Genomic DNA, 21,367 nt, shown 5'->3' on the forward strand with positions numbered 1-21,367 from the left:
GTATAATAATTGAAATGTGATTGTATATTACATAATATATACTAAAACACAGTCATGACAGGAAGACTAAAGGTCAGTTTGCAAACTCTCTCTATCTTAACCTAAAGATGACCTAGGAAGGTTGAAACATTGTTTCCTCCTTATCAATAAAAGTGTTAATACCCATACCAGCCCATCTGAGATACAACCTTGTGATATCTTGCTTCATAAACATGCACATCTCACACCATTTTACCCATGGACTGCATCAGTGAAACAGAAGGAGATAGCTGTTAATCCATGCCATACTTTGTATTGAATAAATCAAATAGGTCAGCCTTTCAAAATAGAGTTTCATGATCACCCATTGCACTGTCTCAAGATAACTTCCTCTGGAGTCTCCACATCATTCTCATCCCTTCTTTCTTCCAGTGAAGAATGGAAATCCTAACCACTTTCCAGTTTCAAGATACTGGAATGGTTGACTATGGATACACCCTTTTGAATAAGTTCCACCCAAAAATGGTTGTAACCATTTAGTGCAGAATAGGGTGGTGATGTTATGCTGCTGTAAAGAACATACTATTCTCCAATATGCACAAAGGATCTTGACATCAAATTGAAATTTACCCCTTCAGTTAGGAGGCTGCATCCTATCCTTCCGTGGATGTCAGTACCCCATGGCTGGATTGTGGATTCAGAATAGAACCAGTTAACATAAATCCTCATGTTTATGGTTGTTCACATATATCCCTCAATCATACTTCTTCTGTGTTGTGAGTCACAGTGGAGGTAAGAAGGACTCTTCTGGGACTGTCATTTTTGCTATCCTTCATTGTATTTTATTCCAATAATGTTAGTGCTTTTCAGGTGGTTTTGGCCAGTTTTTGCTCTTGGGGGAGTTTATTTATATTATATAGACATCTTTCAGATGTTGGGTCCCCAGAATGATATATCAGAGATAATGTGTGTCACAATTGGGAATTGGAGTGGTTCTAGATTCCTCTCAGTCTCTTAAGTTTGAGATGAATATGCTATGATCTGCATTCTACCCCCACATAGATGTCAATTCCCAGCAGCATGGGTGGTGGATGTAGTTAGCTAACTGAGTACTGTCTGTTGTGCCCTCTAACTACCCTACACCTAGGGTCACATTCATTGTTTTACCCTCTTTTATACTTTGTAGGATTAAGGTACATACATATATATATATTTACATGGTTAGGATCACTATAGTGCAATTGTTCTCTCTTTTTCCACCTTTATCTACTACATATTTAACAAATCAATAAAGTGTATATCTTCAGATCTCCCACTCTCATTTCTAGGGTTATCCTTTGGATGCTTTCAGGAGGGTACTTCTGTCATTCCTTCACACTGGTTCCATCAACTAATCAATGTGGGATTCTAGTTAATTCAGTGAGTGGAGGGAAATACTAGATCTAAATTATAATTTTCCTATTTTGAAAATGTATTTCCAATAGGTATTTCCCTTTTTATATACTTCCCACTCTTTCTCCTCACCTTCTTCTAGTGCTCACATCTAGCTATACCTCAAAGTCATAGTTCATTAGAGTCATATAGCAGAAGTTGCATCACATATCTCATACTCCTATTAGCGTAAAAGTGATACATGAAGAATTACATGATAGACATATTGGAATCTTTTAATTCTAATAGGGGAGAACAGAAGACTTGTAGTATGTGTTAGGAAAAAATTTACTTATAGAGGGTAGCACTGTGAGCAGCACAAAGTACCTATCAGAAATAATTTTCAGTATAGGAAAATTAAATCTTTGTGACATTTTTTTGAGGAACAAAGTACTGTGGATTTGGTTTACCTTGATTTTTAGAAAGTGTTTGATAAGGTGCCTTGCAGAAAAATTTGTTTTAAAAATTAAATTTCTGGGTATGTGGGAAATGTTATTAAATTAGGCAGAAATTAGTTAGAGAGTTGTAATAAATGGAGTTAGATCTGACTGAATCACAGTTACAAGTGATGTGCCTCACAGATTTGTGCAGTCCTCTGCTGCTTGTGATTTGTGTTAATCGTATTGGCTCTGGAATAACTAACAAAATTTTGAAGTTTGCAAGTGATATAACACTTAAGTGGCTAACTGTCAAAGATGCTGCAGTCTTAAAAGAAAATTTAGATCTTTTGATGCATTGGGCCAGTCTGTGACAGTTCACTAACTATCCAAAATATAAAGTGATCTTTGTAGGTATTCACAATTTAAATTCTTGTTAACATTTGAATGTGAAGACATTAACTACTGTGGTTGAAGAGAAAGATCTTGGTATTGTGATTGAAAATCACTTAATTCATCTAAACAGTGTATTGTAGCTAGCAATAGGGCTTGACGATGGATATTATTGTTTCACTGTATAGACCACTTTTAAGGCCTCATTTAGAGTACTGTGTGTAGTTTTGGGCTCCTTTCCTCTAGAAGGATATTGAATTGTTGGAGAAGGTTCAGAAAAGAGCCACAAGGATAATATCTTGAATGGTGGGATTGTCTTATAAGGAGAGACTTAAATCTCTAAATTTGTTTTCTCTGGAGAGGAGAAGAGTTAGATTAGTGGGGATTTTATTGTTGTGTTTAAAGTTATTAATGGTACTAATAATATAGATCCATTAATTGTTTTTGTGTTTAGCAGTGAAAACAATAGGACAAGGGGTCATAAATCCAAATTTTTGGCAGTATAGAAGTTGTCTGCAATTTAAACAGTATGTTTTGGAATAAGCTGTCTTCAAGGGTAGTGGAGGCAAAAAAAAATAATTGATTTCAAGAAAAGATTGGACAATTACATTTAAAATTCTGTAAAATATTTGATTTAATGTTAGAGAGTAGTCATAACTGAAGTAAAAATATTTTTAGTAGTTGTTTTATATAAAATGTATCAAAGGTTTTTTGTAAATAATTATCAGTTGAATGTAACAGATGTTTCATAAATAGTTTTTCAGATTTTGTTTCATCTCTAATTTTTAATTTCACAAACGTTTTTTTTTTTTTACAAATTAAACAGTCTTGGACTTCTATCTGCTAAAAGTAAATGTATTCTAATTTTTTTACATTTTAGATCCTTAAGACAGCAAATGCTTAGCCAGATCAAATATCTACCACAGAATTCTTCAAAATCATCAACAGGAAATGAAATTCTTTATTTAAAGCCAAATGAGTCTTTATCTTTGAATCTTTATCAAATGTCAAAAATTAAAGCTAAGAACTTGGTACCACGTGTTAATAGTCCATTTTCAGACTCTGCAAAAGGAGAAAGTGTAACTGTTGGGATCTCAGATCATCAATCTTTTAAACAGCCACTTCTGTCTGGTAAGTAATAATATGAGATTATACTAATGTCTTTATCTTAGGTAAATAGTCATAGACCTAGTTTTGGGAAAAGTGTGAATGTGGAGTGTAAGACTAGCAAATACATTTACACACATAAAGGAAGTTTATTTTTTTGAAAACTGAGTACTAATGTGAAATAACTGTCAATAGGTATTTCTTGGAGAAAAGGGAACAATTACCAGTAATTTTATTTTGTCTTTCATTGTTATATCTCCATCATGGAGGTAGTATTGATGGAGGGAGAGGTGCAATTTTTCTACATTTTATGAAACATTGAATATAATATGTTAGCATACATAGAATTGTACCTAAAGAAGCAGTGCATCTTAATTTATGGTTTACATGACACATATATATTCTGATTATGCTATGTAACAAAATGTTTACTTTTTCTTGTTCCTAGGCAGAAAGTGTTATTTCCCAATTGCTTTTGCCTAAAGTAAGTGGAAAAGACCTATTTTTCTCTTCAAACTTTGCTTTTGTGACTTGGAAGAGTATAATGAAAACATGATTGAAGACTATATTTGGGGACTGATACATGAAAGTGGTTTACATTACAGTCGCAAATCTCGAAAAACTACTCGCTTCTAAATATTTTTGTATAACTTTAGTATAAATACATGTAAATCATGACTCATATGTTTTATCCAGACCTTATGTAAATGAAAATGTGCAAATTTGCCTGTGTTTACATAGAAAATAGGTTAATTTCTAAATTTCATTATCCAGGTCAGAAAAGCAAAGTTTGAAGGGAATAATGGCCATTTTCTGCACTTTTATAACATAAGCAATTAAGAAATAAAGCATGCAATTCAGGAACAAACTTTGTGTCACATAGTGTTATTCAAAATGCTGTTAAATATTTAAGTGCCTTACTACTGTTTTTTAAAGAGATACGTATAAAAACATTATGAGGAATATGCTTCTTGTAGCCTAGTGAAGATTAACACCTACAAGCATGTAGTTTGTTAAATGCAGCCTCTGAGTAAAACATATTATAGAACTGTGAAATGGCAAAAGGGATTTCTTTGCATTATTTTTATGGAATGTAAATTTAAAAGAAATATACATTTTGTCAGCTGTTGGGTCTCTGTATCAATCATGATTAAGTTTGTAGATGCTTTTCCTACATGCTGTGTATCATAGAATGTTTACATCAGTTCTTTGGGCTATCTGATCTTGTTTGAGTAAGGACCAGTCACATTTGAGTTGGGTTGCTTCATTCATTTTTATACATACATTAACATCATTTCAGCTGCTGCTGCTTCTAGAATCTGTACAGTGCCAAATCTATTGGACATTTAAAAGCAGGTAGCTGGTGTTGTTACACAACCCAACTAAAATTACTTAAAACTTCATGTTACCACTATGGTTACTAAAATGAATTATTTCTTCACTGCTGAACCTGTGTTCCTTCTTCTGTTGTGTCCAGTTACCTGTTGTTTCTGAGTACGAAAAGTTGGTGATCTTTCTGCAGCATGCTAAAAAAGAAAATATAGTGATAAGTCAGAATTCAATATTTTTTATTCATCTTTATTAGGTGTAGAGTTAAAACTTTAAAGTATTGCTACAATTATAAACTTTTTACCTGTTTTTGTAAAAACTTTCATTTCTATTTTTCAGAAACTTTACTCAGACTAACAACCTTTCTTATCAAAGATTGTTGGCTTTTTTTGTACAGGCTTATTTTGTTAGTGGAATATAAGTAATCCTGTTAAATCTCCAGGTCAAAGAGAAGAATCCATCATGAAACTAATATTCTGCTACTTGGACACAGCTGCCATGTTGAACTGCCGACACGTGTGTGCAAGGTGGAAAACTTGGATTGAAATTCCACATTACTGGACACAAGTTCTTCTTATTAACTGTTTGGTTACTCCCACAGTAAGTATTTGTACAATTTCTATTGATGTAAATCTACTTGTATATTTACATGTATATTTTTACAAAGTTTTTGTTTTCTTGGTTTTATACATTCAGATGACTTGATATATGGATGTGTTTGTATTTACACATGCATGTATATATATTTCTTTCATTTCATTTTTGTAAGAGTTTTGCAGTTAATCATCAAAGTACTGACTTGTTTTTTATACAGTTTATTAGTGGTGGGATCCTCATAGTGTATCATATTGAGATAATTTTATGTTTTTGCTTTACAATACTAATTGTAAAAAAACAACAAAACAGTGTTTAGCTGAAAGGACATTTGATGTAATATGATGAGCAGTTGCTTTAATGTCTTTAACTTTCTCCGTAGTTTAGAAAAAAAACTTGTATACAAAAAGTTAGTTGGGTTAGAATTAATTGAGTCTACTTCATTTGATGAGTAATCAGTGTATGAATTAGTCAGCCTGTTAGTTCAATGATGCGAAATATTTAGTTTGGGTTTCTATTAAGAAACTTATAAAGTTAGAATGTTTTAGGAATTTCTGTTACTCTTATATTGTTTGTGAACAATCTAAGAGTAACTGGTGAATGTTGATTATGATAACTGTGGAACATGAAATTCAAGAAATAATTTGTATGATTAAGTGAACTAGACTTTATGTTATTCATTTTCTAAATAATCCAAAACAACCTGCCCAGTATAAACTATTACCACAGTATCATTCTGTGTATTACTGTGTAAAACCTCATGTGTCATCTTCATTTTATAAACGTGTTTTGTTTTAAAACCTGTTTTTTTACAGACACCAATTTGGTGTTGATATACATCAAAATCATTGTGATTAAGCTGTGAAAGTGACACATTTCTGATTAAGGTAAATAAAGTAAAAGTAGTAGTGATTAATTTATATGCAAAAACGGCTCGTTTGGGTTGAGAAAATATTTTACATAGAAGAGCGAACAACGTTTCGACCTTCTTCGGTCATCGTCAGGTTCACAAAGAAAGAGGTAACTGACCGGAAGCTGGCCACATGTTTGAAAGGGGTTGTGTAACTGTGTGTCGAAATGTAGAGGGCGGTATTAGATGTTTGAATATATAATTTTATTTATTTTATTATATTAATAAAGGTATAAAGGCGTTCCTTTATATTGGTTTATTTTGGGTTTAAGTTGTTGTATAAGTAAGGCTTCTTTAATTTTGCGTTTGTTTATGTTTGTTTCTTTATTTAGTATTTGAGTGTTTTCTATGGTTATGTTGTGTTTATTTGACTTGCAGTGTTCGAAAACGTGTGAAGGTGACTTTTTATGTTCTTTGAATCTGGTTTCCATTTTTCTACTTGTTTCTCCAATATAGAAGTCGTGGCAGTTATCACATTGTATTTTATAAATAATGTTGGTGTGGTGTTTGTCAGTGTAGTTTTTTACATAGTATAGACCTCAGTTTTGTGCCTGGTTTTTGAATAAATTTGGTATTAACTGGAATGTCATATTTTGTTAGAAAAATGGAAACCAGATTCAAAGAACATAAAAAGTCACCTTCACACGTTTTCAAACACTGCAAGTCAAATAAACACAACATAACCATAGAAAACACTCAAATACTAAATAAAGAAACAAACATAAACAAACGCAAAATTAAAGAAGCCTTACTTATACAACAACTTAAACCCAAAATAAACCAATATAAAGGAATGCCTTTATACCTATATTAATATAATAAAATAAATAAAATTATATATTCAAACATCTAATACCGCCCTCTACATTTCGACACACAGTTACACAACCCCTTTCAAACATGTGGCCAGCTTCCGGTCAGTTACCTCTTTCTTTGTGAACCTGACGATGACCGAAGAAGGTCGAAACGTTGTTCGCTCTTCTATGTAAAATATTTTCTCAACCCAAACGAGCCGTTTTTGCATATAAATTTCTCAACAAGTGGGTTTCTCAACATCACTGAGTCGTGATTAATGTCTTAAAAAGTAAAAGCATCCATAATGGTAAAATCAAATAGTCAACAACTTAATTCTACAATTGTTAAAAAGTTTAATCAAAAACTATTACCTATCCAACAGTACCATTTATCTAAACACATTAAGAAAATACTTTATGATTTTACTAAAATTTATTTCCAAAATTACATTTGTGTAGGTTTTGTATAATAATTGTTATGAGTAAAAAATGTGTTAAAAATATTTTTAGTTATTTCCTTATTGATAACTATGACTTTTGCCATTTGTAATATGACTTAAGCTAGGTCACTATAAATCTTGATAAAGCTAATATGGTAATAAGAGCACAGGTTTTATAATTTTATCATTATTTGATAAAGTAAAACAGTTCACATTATTTGACATTTTATTTTTTTTCATTATTCTGTGCAAAATTAAAAAACAAAGAAAAAATAATTGTAGTGTAAACAGTGTTATTACTCTTTGAGGTTAGCTTTCTGACAGAAATATGGAATTCCTTTAAAAATCCTAAGTACAGGATTAAACAGGAATTACCAGCCAGTAATAAATGAACATTAGATGACTGTAAATGTAGAATACTGAAGGTTTTGTATACAATACAATCAATGTTCTTAGGGAGTCAATCCCTATGTTATGTATGGAGTGAAGGAGGAAAAAAAGTTCAATATGTATACAGGTCATCACAAGCTACATACAAAAAACTACCTGGCTAAGTCTATCTTCAATATATATGCTGCTTTTCAGCTATCTGAAGCATCCCAAGGTGGAAAAGTGGTCAATAGCCAAAGATGAAATTTCATATTTTTGTTCATTATCATCACCTTTCTTCAACAGGTCTGGTGTCTGCCTAGTTCTAGCAGTAACTAGAACTTTACCATCATTTGACAGAGCAAAACATTTTTCATAATTTTTAACTATCTGTTTTATTATTATTCTATGCAAAATAGATAAAGCTTCAGAACACATTGTGTAACCTAGTAACCAATGTAGGATATCTTATAAAAAAACAAGTAAATAAACAAGTATTTGAAAAAAAAACTATATTGCTAAATAAAAAGCTATGTAGGACTAGCTATTGACTTTCAAAAATACTAACCAAATAAGATCAAAACTGACAGGTTTTTTATAAGGCTGGATTCTTTACAGTAGGTTTCTGTGACTAGTTGGTAGTGAATTTTATTAATAAATGGAGAGCACACAATCTACTTGTTTTAAAATAATCTATCCAAAACAAGTCAAGCATATGTACAAAACATCATTACTCTAATGGTTATTACAGTTGTTTGCAGACCTTTGATGAAAATCCACAGAAGTGGGCTCAATTGTTTTAGAGTAGAATACCCTTGGACAAATTATTTTCCTCTGCTTTGTTAGTTACCACAGTCATACCTAGAGCTTTAAATAATTGTTTCCTTTTTCTCAGTCCACACAGGCAGATTCAATTACTTTATAACACTCTGAGAAGATAGATTATTCTCCTCTTATTACAGTACAAGTTGTAATGCTTCACTTTAGAAATTGCTCGCACATGCTCTTTATGGCTGAATTCACAATCGTGCAGTTTACTTTATTGTTTTTCACTTTGACTTTCACATCAGTATGGTACTTTCCTCTGTCGCAAGATTAGCTAGCCATTTCATCTTGTGCTGCCCTCTATATGCATAGTTTTCTTTACATGTGCCACAGACTTTTGCTCCTCTCTGTTTGAATCAAATAATTTCAAGATTTCTCTCATGCTTATCAGAAATTGTGGTTGAAAAGTAAGTACAACAATGTTTCACTTAAATAATTGTTATGAGCAATGTAAAATTAATATTTATGTATTTAATATAAGTTTGTAGATGATAATTTTGTTATTTACTTGTTTCCTTCATATCCAGCTAATGCTTGAGATGTCAAAGTTTTGCACAATGACAAGAACATTAACTCTTCAGGGTAAGATTTTTATTTATAGAAACAATTCAAAGGATAATTATTGTTCATGCAGTCAAACAGCAAAACATTCATTTATCAAATACTTAAAACTTAAACATAATGTAGTGGCTATTATAATGTGATTATTTCCCTTTAGAGCTTGATGTAACATCAAGTTTAGTAACATTGCCAGAAAATTAGAAAGTATTGAAAGATTTGATTTTAATGCTAATTATTTTAAGACGCATAAAGAGGTATGTTATTATGAGATTATATACAACTCTTATGTTTCCATTTGGTTCCCATTTTATAAAATTAGCTGTTAAAGTAAGAGAGAAGAAAGAACAAGAGTCAGGTCAAGAATATTTTAAATCAACAAGGTAACTTTGTAACTTTTCATTATTTCTAACATATCTGTGTGTCATTCCTGTCCTCTATTGTTTTTGTTTGGTTTTTTTTGCCTAATGCAGTATAGCATCCCTAGAATTTTCATAAGCATTCAATAATTCGTAGTGATGTAGGTTGATAAATTTTTATTTCTAATCGTTATTCTAAAGATGTTTCTTTTTATAATGGGAAAGATGCAAACATTAAGTGTTTGAGAAAATGAAATTTACTGAAGACTACAAAAGTAGTGCTTGAGCTGCTAGAAAATGTTTGTTATTACAGTATGATGGAGAAAAATTTAATATCAATTACATCACATTCATAAATCAATCCAAAGTATATTATTTTCATTAATGATTTAAGATCATATCAAATACTAATTCTGACAAGGTGCCTGAGTTTAACTTTATACCCACTCATCAGCTTGTAAACAGATGCTAATGGTAAACATGTTGGATAGTGGATCTGAGGTTCCATTGTCTGTATCAAAAATACATAAAATAATAATGCTACACTCTCTGGGATTGTGGGTGCTTTATAAGAGTTGTAGTCAAATTCCAATAATCTTTCTGATGAAAATTGATTATGGGTAGCATTCTGTTTTTCATGTGTCTTTATTTTTAGACAAAAACTTACATGACCCAGACAACACCCAAAACAACCAAAGTATCATAATAAACACATTAACAGGATATTTTCAAATCTTTTTATTCCAGAATGAGGAAAGGCCTAATTGTAATCACCTTCTCGTGCTCCCATTGGCTAATGCTGTGACCCCGTGATATTGTAGCCTACAGTTTGAGAAATGTTGCTTTAGCCTGTTACTTCGAAATTAAAGACAACTATAACAAATAGCCTATGAGTAGCTTGTCTGATAATCCAACAAACTATTCTTCAACAAGGAATAAAAGCCTTCATTATTATTATTTATATTAGCTGACTTTTTGAAATTGGTTTCCTTGTTTTTTTTATTTTCTGAAATTTGGCAGTGTTAACTTTTTAAAGATTTTTCTTTATAGCCAAAGTATAAAAGTGTGATGTAAGACACATAATGATTTTTCTGAAATTTGAAAAATAGTACAGAATTGGTTGCAACATTTTGTAAAAATTAAGGTTTTACATCAACCAGTCATATTTGATCTTCCAAATTATGGGTATATGTATATTTGTTATCAGTATTAAATAGTAAAATAGGTATATAGGTCAAAACTAAAAATAAAATTATAAATTAATGAAACTAATTGTGTATAACAAACAGAATAAAAGTACAAAATGTCATAAGTTACAACATAAAACAAATACTTGTAATGATTAGTGTATTGATTCATAATCTGTATACCCTCACTAGTATCAAAGTTTATGTTTCTAACCTAGACTAATCATGGATTAGTAGTCCAAGGTTTCATGGTTCATGTCCTGCTGCCATAAAATCTTACTGTGCACTTCAGGGCTATATGTTTACTATAACTGACAATAATATCATTATTCAAGAATAGTCTAAGAGTTGGCAGTGAGTGATGTTGGCTGTCTGACTTTTACCTAGTCTGTCAGTTCAAAATGGGGGATGGCTAATGCAGATAGCCATTTTGAAACTGTATGTAAATATTCTAAATAAAATAAACCAGTTCAAATCCCAGTAATCTCACAAGGCTTGTCCAACTTTATATGCAGTTTAGTCCCAATTTATGTACTAAGCACCATGTATGAAAATTAATTGAAATGCTTCTAAATATTTTATTTCTGCCTTTCAATCTTCTTTCTCATATTTAAAAAAATGGTCTTGATGAGCCAGTACATTTCTAATGTATTAACCAAATTAAATCTATATTTATTAATCTTTCACACCAACTAAATAAACAAACTTCGTGTACTTCCATAACTAACAGTTTATACTTATTTTTCATTTATTATAGAGCTTTTATGTTCATACTTGTATTTTCAATATTCATTTTGATATATTTTTCAATTTTCTTTATTTTTTTGTTACTTTCTCATTGATAAAGCTTTTTTAATACTTTATATGTAACAACTTTGATAACAATTTTACTTATCCAAAGGAAATCTCAAATCTGAAGAAAATTTAAGTTTTAGATAAAATATTATAATGCATTTTCTTTTTACTTTCATTGAAGAGGAAAGTTGGAACCTAGTTTTGATAACTTTTTAAAGGCAATGCAGAACTCTCTAACCTGCCTGTCGATTGTAGACTGTGATAAGTGTTTGACAGAAAGGTAGGTTGTATGTGTTTTGTATTTAAAACCAAAGGCAATAATCATTCCTCTTCATTTTGATATCTAATATTATTTTGAACTATAAAATGCTAAATAAGTTTAAAAGGAATCTTACAATTTAAGGAAAGAGATAAGTCTGAAATCAATGTTAAGTAAAATTTGTAATTAGAATTTATTTTGAGGTTAACAATGAAAAGGAAAAGAACATTACATGTACGATTATGAAAGCAGTCCAAAGAAATAATGCTTAATAGCTGAATGAATCAAATAAATATTGAAGCTCGAAAGAACCTAACATATATAAAAATGAATAAAGCTAGGCAAATAATGGTATTTTGTAATCAGTTAATTTCCAAACTCACTAGATGAATATGCTCAACTAATCAATTACTCTCTCATGAATCTTAAAAAATGAAATTAATCAAAAGTACCAATAATCAGAAATACTAATTTCAGTTACATATTTTCACTATAATATAGGTACAGCTTATCTTTCTTTGTTTAACTTGTGTTCAGGTTTACGAATGAGAACTGGAATTTTCTGAAATTAGTATAACCCAATAACACACGTTCATCAAAGTGTACATTGAATTAGATCTTCCTTGAACTTAGACTTTGAAATTAATAAATTTTTGAAATGCAAAACATTTTAATGGTGTAAGTTAGTATATTAATTGTTTTAAGTTATTCCTATTTGTTGTTAATATTTAAATTTTATATTTAGAAGTTGATAGCAAACTTACAAGAAACGTTAAATTTTACATATTATTTTGTGTGGCTTGTTCAGGCCACTTTGTACACTGCACATAAATACTGCACATTCTATTGTTTAGTAAAAGTATGGATATAAATGTAAAAATTTGTTTAATATTGTGTTAAGTAAGCACATGTAATTCAGTAACTGCATTACTTTTCTGTATTTCAGAAGTCTGTGGCAAGCAAGTTGTTGTTGTCATTATCTGGAGAAAGTGGCATATATCAGTAGTATGTATCCAGTCTCACCAGAAGTTCTGTGGTCACTTGGATCTGGATGTCGATTATTACGTTGTTTGATAATTCCACCATATTACCCAAGGTTTGTCAGTTTACTATAACATCACTAGGTCTTTCTCTAATGAAAACAATTAAAACTTCATATCCTGTTTATTAGTTCATTTTACCTTACTGTTCTGCAAACATAATGTTTGGAATAGTGGAGTTTTCACCAAAATACAATTCTAATTTATAACTGTAACATTACCTATTCAGCATAATCCTACAAAACATGGGCTACTGTGGGGAATGAAGTGTATGACCAACACCATATTCATTATCTGCAGATCATCACAGGTTACTTGTGAAGAGTGAGGAGTATTACCAATGCCATACATGTTAATTTTAAATCACCATGGGTTACTTGTGAAGAGTATGAAGTATTTCCAACACCAATCATGTTGGCTGTAGATCAGAATGGGTTACATATGGGTAATAGTATGTATTTACCAGCACCATACTCAGTAACTATGGATCACCATGAGTTTTTTTGTTAGAATGAGGAGTAAGGGGACAGTAAGCAGAAATTATGACAATGGTTATATTTGATTACTGCAGATTTCTCTTCAATCTTATTACTACATTTTCTTTTAACCTGTTCTTGTGGGTTTTAAGTTTATTGTTTATTTTCTTTATAAAAAAAAATGCAACATTATAGACATTTTTTTGAATGTGAATACACTCTTTCACATTTTAGACTTAGAATTGGCTGATGCTTTTCCTCTACTACCTCATAAGTCTGTCACTACCTGGGCATCAGAAAGAAGGGTTACATTCCATAGAATGTGTGCAATTCTTTATACAATGAGAGGTAGAGTCTCAAATGCAGTCTGATATTCTTTTCTCCTGTTGGTTAAGTTTGCGGAGGACCAAAGTTGGACTAGTTAGAATTTAGACTATACTTCCAGCAATTTCCTTTGCTCAGACAGCTGTTTGTCACCCTCAAACAGATATTCCATCTCCTGCAACTTTTTGCAACTTGTTTGCCAAGTTTGTAATGTTTTGGGTATTCCTCTTGTAACTTACAAATCTTCTAAATAAAGGAGGCTTTATTGGTGAAAAAAATCATTCATCTGAATGCCTGGTCCTTTCACCTTTGCCAGACATTATTGTGCATGCAAGTAGATTTGCTGACAATTTGAGAGAGAATGTTGCCATGCCTTGTTCTCGTCACTTATTAGATCAACATACTTTGGCTTTCCATCATCTGGGTCACTGTATTTGGACTCTCATAGGTTATATTATCTTCTTCCTGTCTGGGGCTCTAGACAAGATGTCACAGTTTGCCTTAATCAATCTTGGTTTTCCAGAATTCTTCTGTTGCAACAGTTTTGCAAATTTTATCATATTTGCAACTATTGTCTGGGGGTTATCCAGATCTGCACAATTTTTAGATGACCTTAACTGTTTATTGATGTTTACTTTGGTAAGGTTATCAACTTCTGGTCTTTCCATGGTATCTTGATTGGTTTGTTGTTGGGACCTTTTCGTGAAAGATGCCTTGCTTAAGAGTGTTTGCCTTCCTGTTTCAGCCCTTAGAGATCTCAGGGAGACTCTTTTTCTCAGACAGTCAGTGTTTGCTAGTATTCTCTATTCTATAGAATCTTGAATGGATTTGGCCCATCTCTACTCTTTCCTCTCTACCTTGAATTCCTGACTGCCACAAAGATCTTCAACAGAACAGCTTCCTGCATCTTCTATTTGAAATTTCAGACCTCCTGCTTTGGTGCCACAATCCATTGGAACACAAGGACAATTTACCACATAGTATCCTCCTCTAGGATGGAACACAGACTATGGTGTCAGTGACTGCCTTATATGATCATATCCTGTGGGGTTTTAATTCAAAGAGTTTGTGTCAGTAGGGGAGACCTTCACCACAGATCAGAGGGTCATTCAAGTTCCCAGGGAAGGATTTGTCATTCAGTTCACGTCTCTTCCTCCATTGTCTCTCATACCAGTTGGCTTTTCACTCCCCAAGGACCATTTTACTTCCATCTGTCAAGTTCAAATCATTCTGCATCTTTGGCATGAAGAGGCCACAGAGCATATCAACTCATCTCTCGAGGGTAATGCCGAAAACAGTGGGTGACTGGCAACCTTTTTCATTTTAATAGTTTCCTCCAGTGTCTTTAGTTTACAATGGAGTCATTTCTTTCCTGTCCGTAGCTCTTTTCACTTGGTCTATGGATACCATTCACTGGTGATTGTTGCCAGGTAAGGTATTCTTTTTCAAATCTACTCTAGTTACCAGTAGACTACTAAATAAAATTCTTGGTAACAACATGCTCTGTTGAAATGGGTGTTCCATCAGACCACTTTGACACTTTCTGAGTGGTACACAATTATTCAGTTCAAATCATTCTGCATCTTTGGCATGAAGAGGCCACAGAGCATATCAACTCATCTCTCGAGGGTAATGCCGAAAACAGTGGGTGACTGGCAACCTTTTTCATTTTAATAGTTTCCTCCAGTGTCTTTAGTTTACAATGGAGTCATTTCTTTCCTGTCCGTAGCTCTTTTCACTTGGTCTATGGATACCATTCACTGGTGATTGTTGCCAGGTAAGGTATTCTTTTTCAAATCTACTCTAGTTACCAGTAGACTACTAAATAAAATTCTTGGTAACAACATGCTCTGTTGAAATGGGTGTTCCATCAGACCACCTTGACACTTTCTGAGTGGTACACAATTATTCAGTACCCATACATACTACATGATACAGGACCACCACTCATGGATTATCATGAGTAAAGCATAAATGAATACTGCCCATCCCTGCTGCCTTTTGGATTAAATAAATTAGGGTTGGTTTGCTTTTCAAAATAGTGAACATGGTTCACCTATTGCACCATATCTGGAACATTGTTCCCTGGGACTCCCCAAAGCAAATTCTCCCCTCATTTTCCCATAGTGGAGCATAATTGTACGTAACACTCCCAGTTTCTTGTCACTGAAGTGGTAGATGGAGGTATGTTCCTTCTGAGTGGTGTTTGAACACTTTATTCCACTAAAGGAGAAAAGTACAAAGTTGGATACCCTTTCACACATAACCTTAGATGGTTTTTCCAGATGTCTGGTGGAAGCAGGACCAGCTTATGCAGTAGCTTCCTCATAATTCTGGCCCAGAGATAACACTTTTCTATCTGGTTATGTTGAGCATGGTCCTTCTTTTTTGTCATTATATTACTTTCCATGATCATGGAAGATGGCCTTCAACTCCTTGATTTCTGCATGTGAGCCACTGGTTGAAGTTTGTTTCTTCCACATCCTCCTCATAATTCCAGGGCCTGGGATGTTGTCTTGTGTCTCAGGTTGGGGACTTAAGATTTAGGTTTGTAATTTTAGGCTGCAAATGGCCTCATAATTCCAAGTTTGGTTTGTTGCATTATGTGCTTCATCAGGTTGGGGCTTATCTTCTTTTTGTAATTCTGATGACTGAGATGCAACATGCTGTAACTTTCATGTTTAGTTCCTGGGCCAGTAATTTTGAGTTCAGTTTGTTACATTTTGTGCTTTTTCAGGTTGAGCTGAGAGTTTGTGGACTTTTTTCTTGCCTTCTCTTCATAATTATGGTGACTGGACGCCTAACATTCTGGAACTTGCAGGCTGATTTCTCTTAATATCATATTATATTAATACAATTATATCACACTGCAGTAACCATGTCCTAGCCACTACAATGTGGATCTAGTTTGGGGTCCACATTCTTATAATTCCAATGATGAGACACTATCTGCATGATAGAGGCCTGGGTGATTCCCATTAGCAGGTACAATATTTCCAGACCAGATGCATCTGATGTTACAGGAAGAACCTGTTTTGGAATATATGCTCATCTCTGTATGTTTCTTTTCACAGTGCTACAATTTCAATGCTGTGGCTGGTTGGCCTTTATTTCCCATGTTTTAGTTTTTTCATTATCTGGGTGAAATGCATACCTGTTTTAGAAATAGTGGAAACTCTGCTAATGTACTATACTATATCTCAGTTTGCTTACAGATTTTCTTCATGGACACTTTCTCTGTAGATCTTGCCTTTACTGGCTCTTCTACCTTGTTAGCTTGGGACTCTGGCTAAAGTGTTAGGAGAGGTATATTTCAGAAGTTTACATCTTCCTATGCTGAAAAGGTATTTTTGATAAGAGTTACATCCTCCCCACACTCGCCAGTGTTTGGATCTGATAATAACGTCCCTCTTGAAAATTGAATAAGAAGTAATAATGGGGATCTTATACACAAATGGGTAATATCGTGAGGTATAAAAGACTGGAACAAGTAAGGTATAATTCATACCAGTGCTTAAATAGGCAGAGAAAAATAACTTTTGCCAGAATAAATCTAAAGGTTTTATCAGAAATACACTTTTGGTATAGAAAAATATAAACCCTAATATTTAGAAAGTACAATTGTTTGTTATTTATACATTGCTCCTCTTTCAGTCATGGCAAACAGAGTTTAAACAATCGTTGTCTATTAACTATTGGAAGAAACTGGCCTAATTTAAAGCTCCTGTGTATTGGAGGAACTGAAATAGACAGTCGAGGCCTTGTCACTGTTGGTAAGTTTTAAATTAAGATGACTGAAGTAAGGATCTAAATACGTATTGAAGGAAACATCCAAAAAAGTATACATAATGAATATGGTAAATTCCTATATTATGAGAAAATATAAATAATTTTATATATTTTAAATATCCTGAGTGCTAAGTAGATTATTTACATTGACTCAGTAACTGATTCTAAAAATATAAACTTCTGGACAAAAAGTTATAATGCAATAAGTAGGTAAAATTTCCAATACTGAATTTGTTAACTGAACCACTTTTAAGTAAACCATTGTTTGATATCTTAATGTATGTGTATCTTGTTATTAGACTTTACAAACAGTTGTTCCAACCTAACAAAGTTTTTATTTTCAGCCAAACACTGCCAGCAACTGGCAGTCCTAGAGCTGGACCATATGGGGGAGTTGCAGGAAGATTCAGTGAAAGAGATGTGTAGGGTTGGTCTGAAAATACTAGAGGATCTTTACCTCACACACACCTTAGTCACTGCAGAAGCTTTACACCATATACATGGTAGATGATAGTAATTTTAAGATGGATTATATTATATAAGGAAATTTAAGTTTCTGGCATATTCAAATGTCAGTAAAGTGAATACTGTATGCCAAGATGTAGTACTTCTCATTTGATATACCAATCACACCATGAGAACATTGAATGCATGGTCACCAGAGGTCACTACATAACCACTATTGTCAGATGACCCATTTGATTTTGAGTTTTGTGGATACCTAATGTCAATTGTGTATCACCAAGTGTGAGAAAAGTGGTGGAGTTTTTAAACATGTGGTCAGTCTATATGAATATCCATATGGCCTCTTTGTACTCATTTAGTCTTTCTAGATTTAATACTTCTAGCTTTCAATATAGAGTGTATTTCTTTACAAAATTTGGTAGTATTTCACTTAATAACATTCATTAACATACAAAATATCATTTTTTTGAGGAAGTATTTCTAATAAAATAAAGATTTGTTCATACATTTATTGAGCATTTGTTTTGTTCAATCCAGTCTTAACTAACCTAAAAATATCCTTATTTTTAGATTTTAGTTGCTTTTATAATTATACATAAAGAATAAACATTAAAAACAAGAAATAAAATGCTAACCTTTTTTTCTTGCTTTTGGTTGTCACAGAGAGTTAATCCTAATTCTTTTATACTATTCATAGTATTGCAGTCAATAATTTTTAGTTAATTAAATAATGCTCTAAACAATATAGACTAATAACTTCCAAAAAATAAACAAATTCTCTTACCTCTCGAAAATTTTCTAGGTTTCTAACTCTGCAACAACAGTCATTACAAATTCATCCAAGATAGTCATTAACGTTTTTATAGGAATACTGTTTCTACTCTGAGTGGAATTGACATTTAGCTATTCAGAACATAATGGTATATAACATATCATTTGATAGGTGACATCCTTGAGTTTCTGTTGGTTATATGTAATATGTGATTAAACATAAGAGTCAGCTATTAACGAATTATGAAAGAGATGATGTGACAGGTGGGTATGGCAGGAGGATTCTAATTTTGTAATTGATAGCTTTGTAACCAAACAAAGTTTAAAACTATAATAAGTGTGGTTTATCTGAGCAACAACAATTTTATAGAGAGTAATTTATGTTTAATTTCATACCTTTTCAAGGGGTGATGGATAAAATAGGGATGATAATCTCAAACTTATGTACCATTAAAATATGGATCATTAGCTAAGATTTTATGATATTTTAATTGACAAAACCTAAGGAAAGGTAGTTTAAAAAAATTTTGAACATAAGACACTAAAATTTTGTGTCATGCACAGTTCATTTATGTATACCCACCAATAATTATTGTTTTATGAAGGATAAAATTCATGAAATACATTAACAAAATTTGAGTACCTTGTACACTTAGCACTTAAGACAAAATTTTTAAGTAGGTGAAACAGTTTACCATATTTTCCTTTGTGTAACTTGGTTTTATGGTTATTTTATTTTTCAACTTTCAGTTATAATATTGAAATAAGTAAGCCAAGTTATATTAACCCTTTCTCCACAGACATCTTTTTTCAGAGCGTGTCACAGGTTTTTGTGAATTACATTGAAAACTTAACAAAACTACTTCTGTTTTCATGGTGTACCAATAAATGTAGCTAGTACACGTGTACATATTTTTTATTTTTGTGTTTCATGTAGTAAGTACATATTAATAAAACTAAGCATATAAGAAATAAAGAAGCTTCCATGAAACTTAATCAGCTTACTTGTGGAATACTCCTTAATAAATGCAACATTTATTTCTGTGTAAATGTAAGTAAACAAAATGCAAAAAGGTGAAATTTGTATTAGAACTCTATCTTAAGCATCATTTTATGTTAACATATGATTGAAGTTAACAACTTATTGAATATAACACAGAAACAGTCTTCTAATGCTGTTGTACTATCATCAAAAACAGTTACTTACATACTGGATAAAAAGAATTAAATTAATTATAACATTAATCCTATATGAATAAGCTACCATTCAATGAATATTACTCAGTTGGTCTATGAACAGCAGTTAATAATCAGTCTTTTGACTTTTTTTTTTTTAACTGCAATTTCATTTATATTCCACAAGTCCCTGGGGAGTTGAATTATCATATACAGTATTTTACGCTTTTTTACTTTTGTTCCATAGTTGTAATCATAATTTGGAATTTCATAAAATTTAATTTCTAATGCTTTAGTATTATACATATGACTTTGTGATGTAAACTATAATAGAAAATATATACAAGTTTGTTATAACTTAAAAACTTAGAAAACAAGCCAAAACAGAAACAATTTTAACAAAAAAACACTAATTGGAAAGATCCCAAGGTGCAAGCTATAATGTGGGTTAATAAAATGAACCATAGGTATTGGAGGTGACTGAAGAAGTAAGACCTACATTGTGGTGGAGATACATTGTCTATCATTTGCCAGTCTTACATAAGTAATCTTACATTAGATATAGAAATAGAAATTAGGAGAGCAAGATGTGGGTGCTCAAGTCCACAACATCCCACATCTATATCACCCTTCACTGCCTGCAGACAGCTGTGGGAGAGTGACTGCTCTTCCAAGTAAAAGAAAAAATTAAATGAAATAAAAATAAGAAAAAAGAAATAAGGTACTACCATTTGGGGTAAGTAAGGTGAAAACTTACCTATTGAAGTTAGCATTCCAGCCCCCAATATGGTAGGAAGGCACTAATTGACAGCACAACAAATGAACTATACCAGTATGAAGCATCCAATACAGCTATCTAAACAAACTAGTATAGCTCACAATCATCATCCATTCACCAATGTTATTAAATGACCTTATTCATAACTAAAAATAGTTATTAGAAATTTTAAGTAAAATTTCTCTAATTTTTATTACTTTATATTTATTTAATACATTCTTGTATTTGTTACAGAATAGTTTAATAGTTTTATTTAAAGTTTCTTTATTAAATCCATTAACTTAACTTTTATATCGGTATATCTTACAGATATTGTTCATTGAGTTATACCTCACATGGAAAATGATACACGATTCAACAATATTTACAATAACTCTCAGCTTTACTTACTAACTTGTATCCAGTACTGAAAGATTTTTAGTAGCTTTAGTTACTAACTTCTATCCAGCACTGAAGGATTTTTAGTAGCTTTGGTTACTAACTTGTATCCAGTATTAAAGGGATTTTAGTAACTTTAGTTACTACACCCTTGTGCAAATTAATTGAAACAAGACAGAAAATTACAATTTTTTTTCAACTTTTTTGTGTTTTATTTCTGAGAATCCAAAAATTACTCCCAAATTAATACACGATATGACTGCCTTTATTTTTCAGAAGATCATTAATCTGCTTTGGCATCAAATCCACGAGTTGACTGCAATCTTTACTAATTTTTGGATCACTGTACCACACCTTAATTATGGCCTCAATTAGCTTATCTTTCATAGTACGTTCTTTTTTCCCGAAGTCCTTCTTTATAAATCGCCCAAAGATTTTCAATAGAATTTAAGTCCAGGGAGTTT

General features: G+C 32.0%; 2 protein-coding genes across 19 annotated transcripts in view; one reads left to right on the top strand and one right to left on the bottom strand.

The window, feature by feature from the left end:
- The window catches only part of LOC143244637 (F-box only protein 41-like), a 52,638-nt gene that overhangs the window by 27,565 nt on the left and 3,706 nt on the right, over window positions 1-21,367 (top strand). For all 9 annotated transcript variants that reach the window (XM_076489671.1, XM_076489673.1, XM_076489680.1 and 6 more), the window contains 8 exons: window positions 3,061-3,311; window positions 5,059-5,216; window positions 9,076-9,130; window positions 9,429-9,489; window positions 11,629-11,727; window positions 12,653-12,802; window positions 17,201-17,319; window positions 17,680-17,838. In XM_076489671.1, the coding sequence (XP_076345786.1) occupies window positions 3,061-3,311; window positions 5,059-5,216; window positions 9,076-9,130; window positions 9,429-9,489; window positions 11,629-11,727; window positions 12,653-12,802; window positions 17,201-17,319; window positions 17,680-17,838 (1,052 nt within the window). The remainder of the gene's footprint in view (window positions 1-3,060; window positions 3,312-5,058; window positions 5,217-9,075; window positions 9,131-9,428; window positions 9,490-11,628; window positions 11,728-12,652; window positions 12,803-17,200; window positions 17,320-17,679; window positions 17,839-21,367) is intronic.
- The window catches only part of LOC143244639 (uncharacterized), a 51,060-nt gene continuing 34,234 nt past the window's right edge, over window positions 4,542-21,367 (bottom strand). For 7 of the 10 annotated variants that reach the window (XR_013025260.1, XR_013025252.1, XR_013025254.1 and 4 more), the window contains one exon: window positions 4,542-4,813. Coding sequence is in view for 2 of the 10 variants with exons in the window: in XM_076489683.1 (XP_076345798.1) it covers window positions 4,718-4,813 (96 nt within the window). In the remaining 8 variants the exon portion in view is untranslated. The remainder of the gene's footprint in view (window positions 4,814-21,367) is intronic. The other 3 variants (XR_013025258.1, XR_013025259.1, XR_013025255.1) reach the window with 3 other exon arrangements.

The sequence above is a fragment of the Tachypleus tridentatus genome, chromosome 2 (genome assembly GCF_004210375.1).
Source record: "Tachypleus tridentatus isolate NWPU-2018 chromosome 2, ASM421037v1, whole genome shotgun sequence".
NCBI lineage: Eukaryota > Metazoa > Arthropoda > Merostomata > Xiphosura > Limulidae > Tachypleus > Tachypleus tridentatus.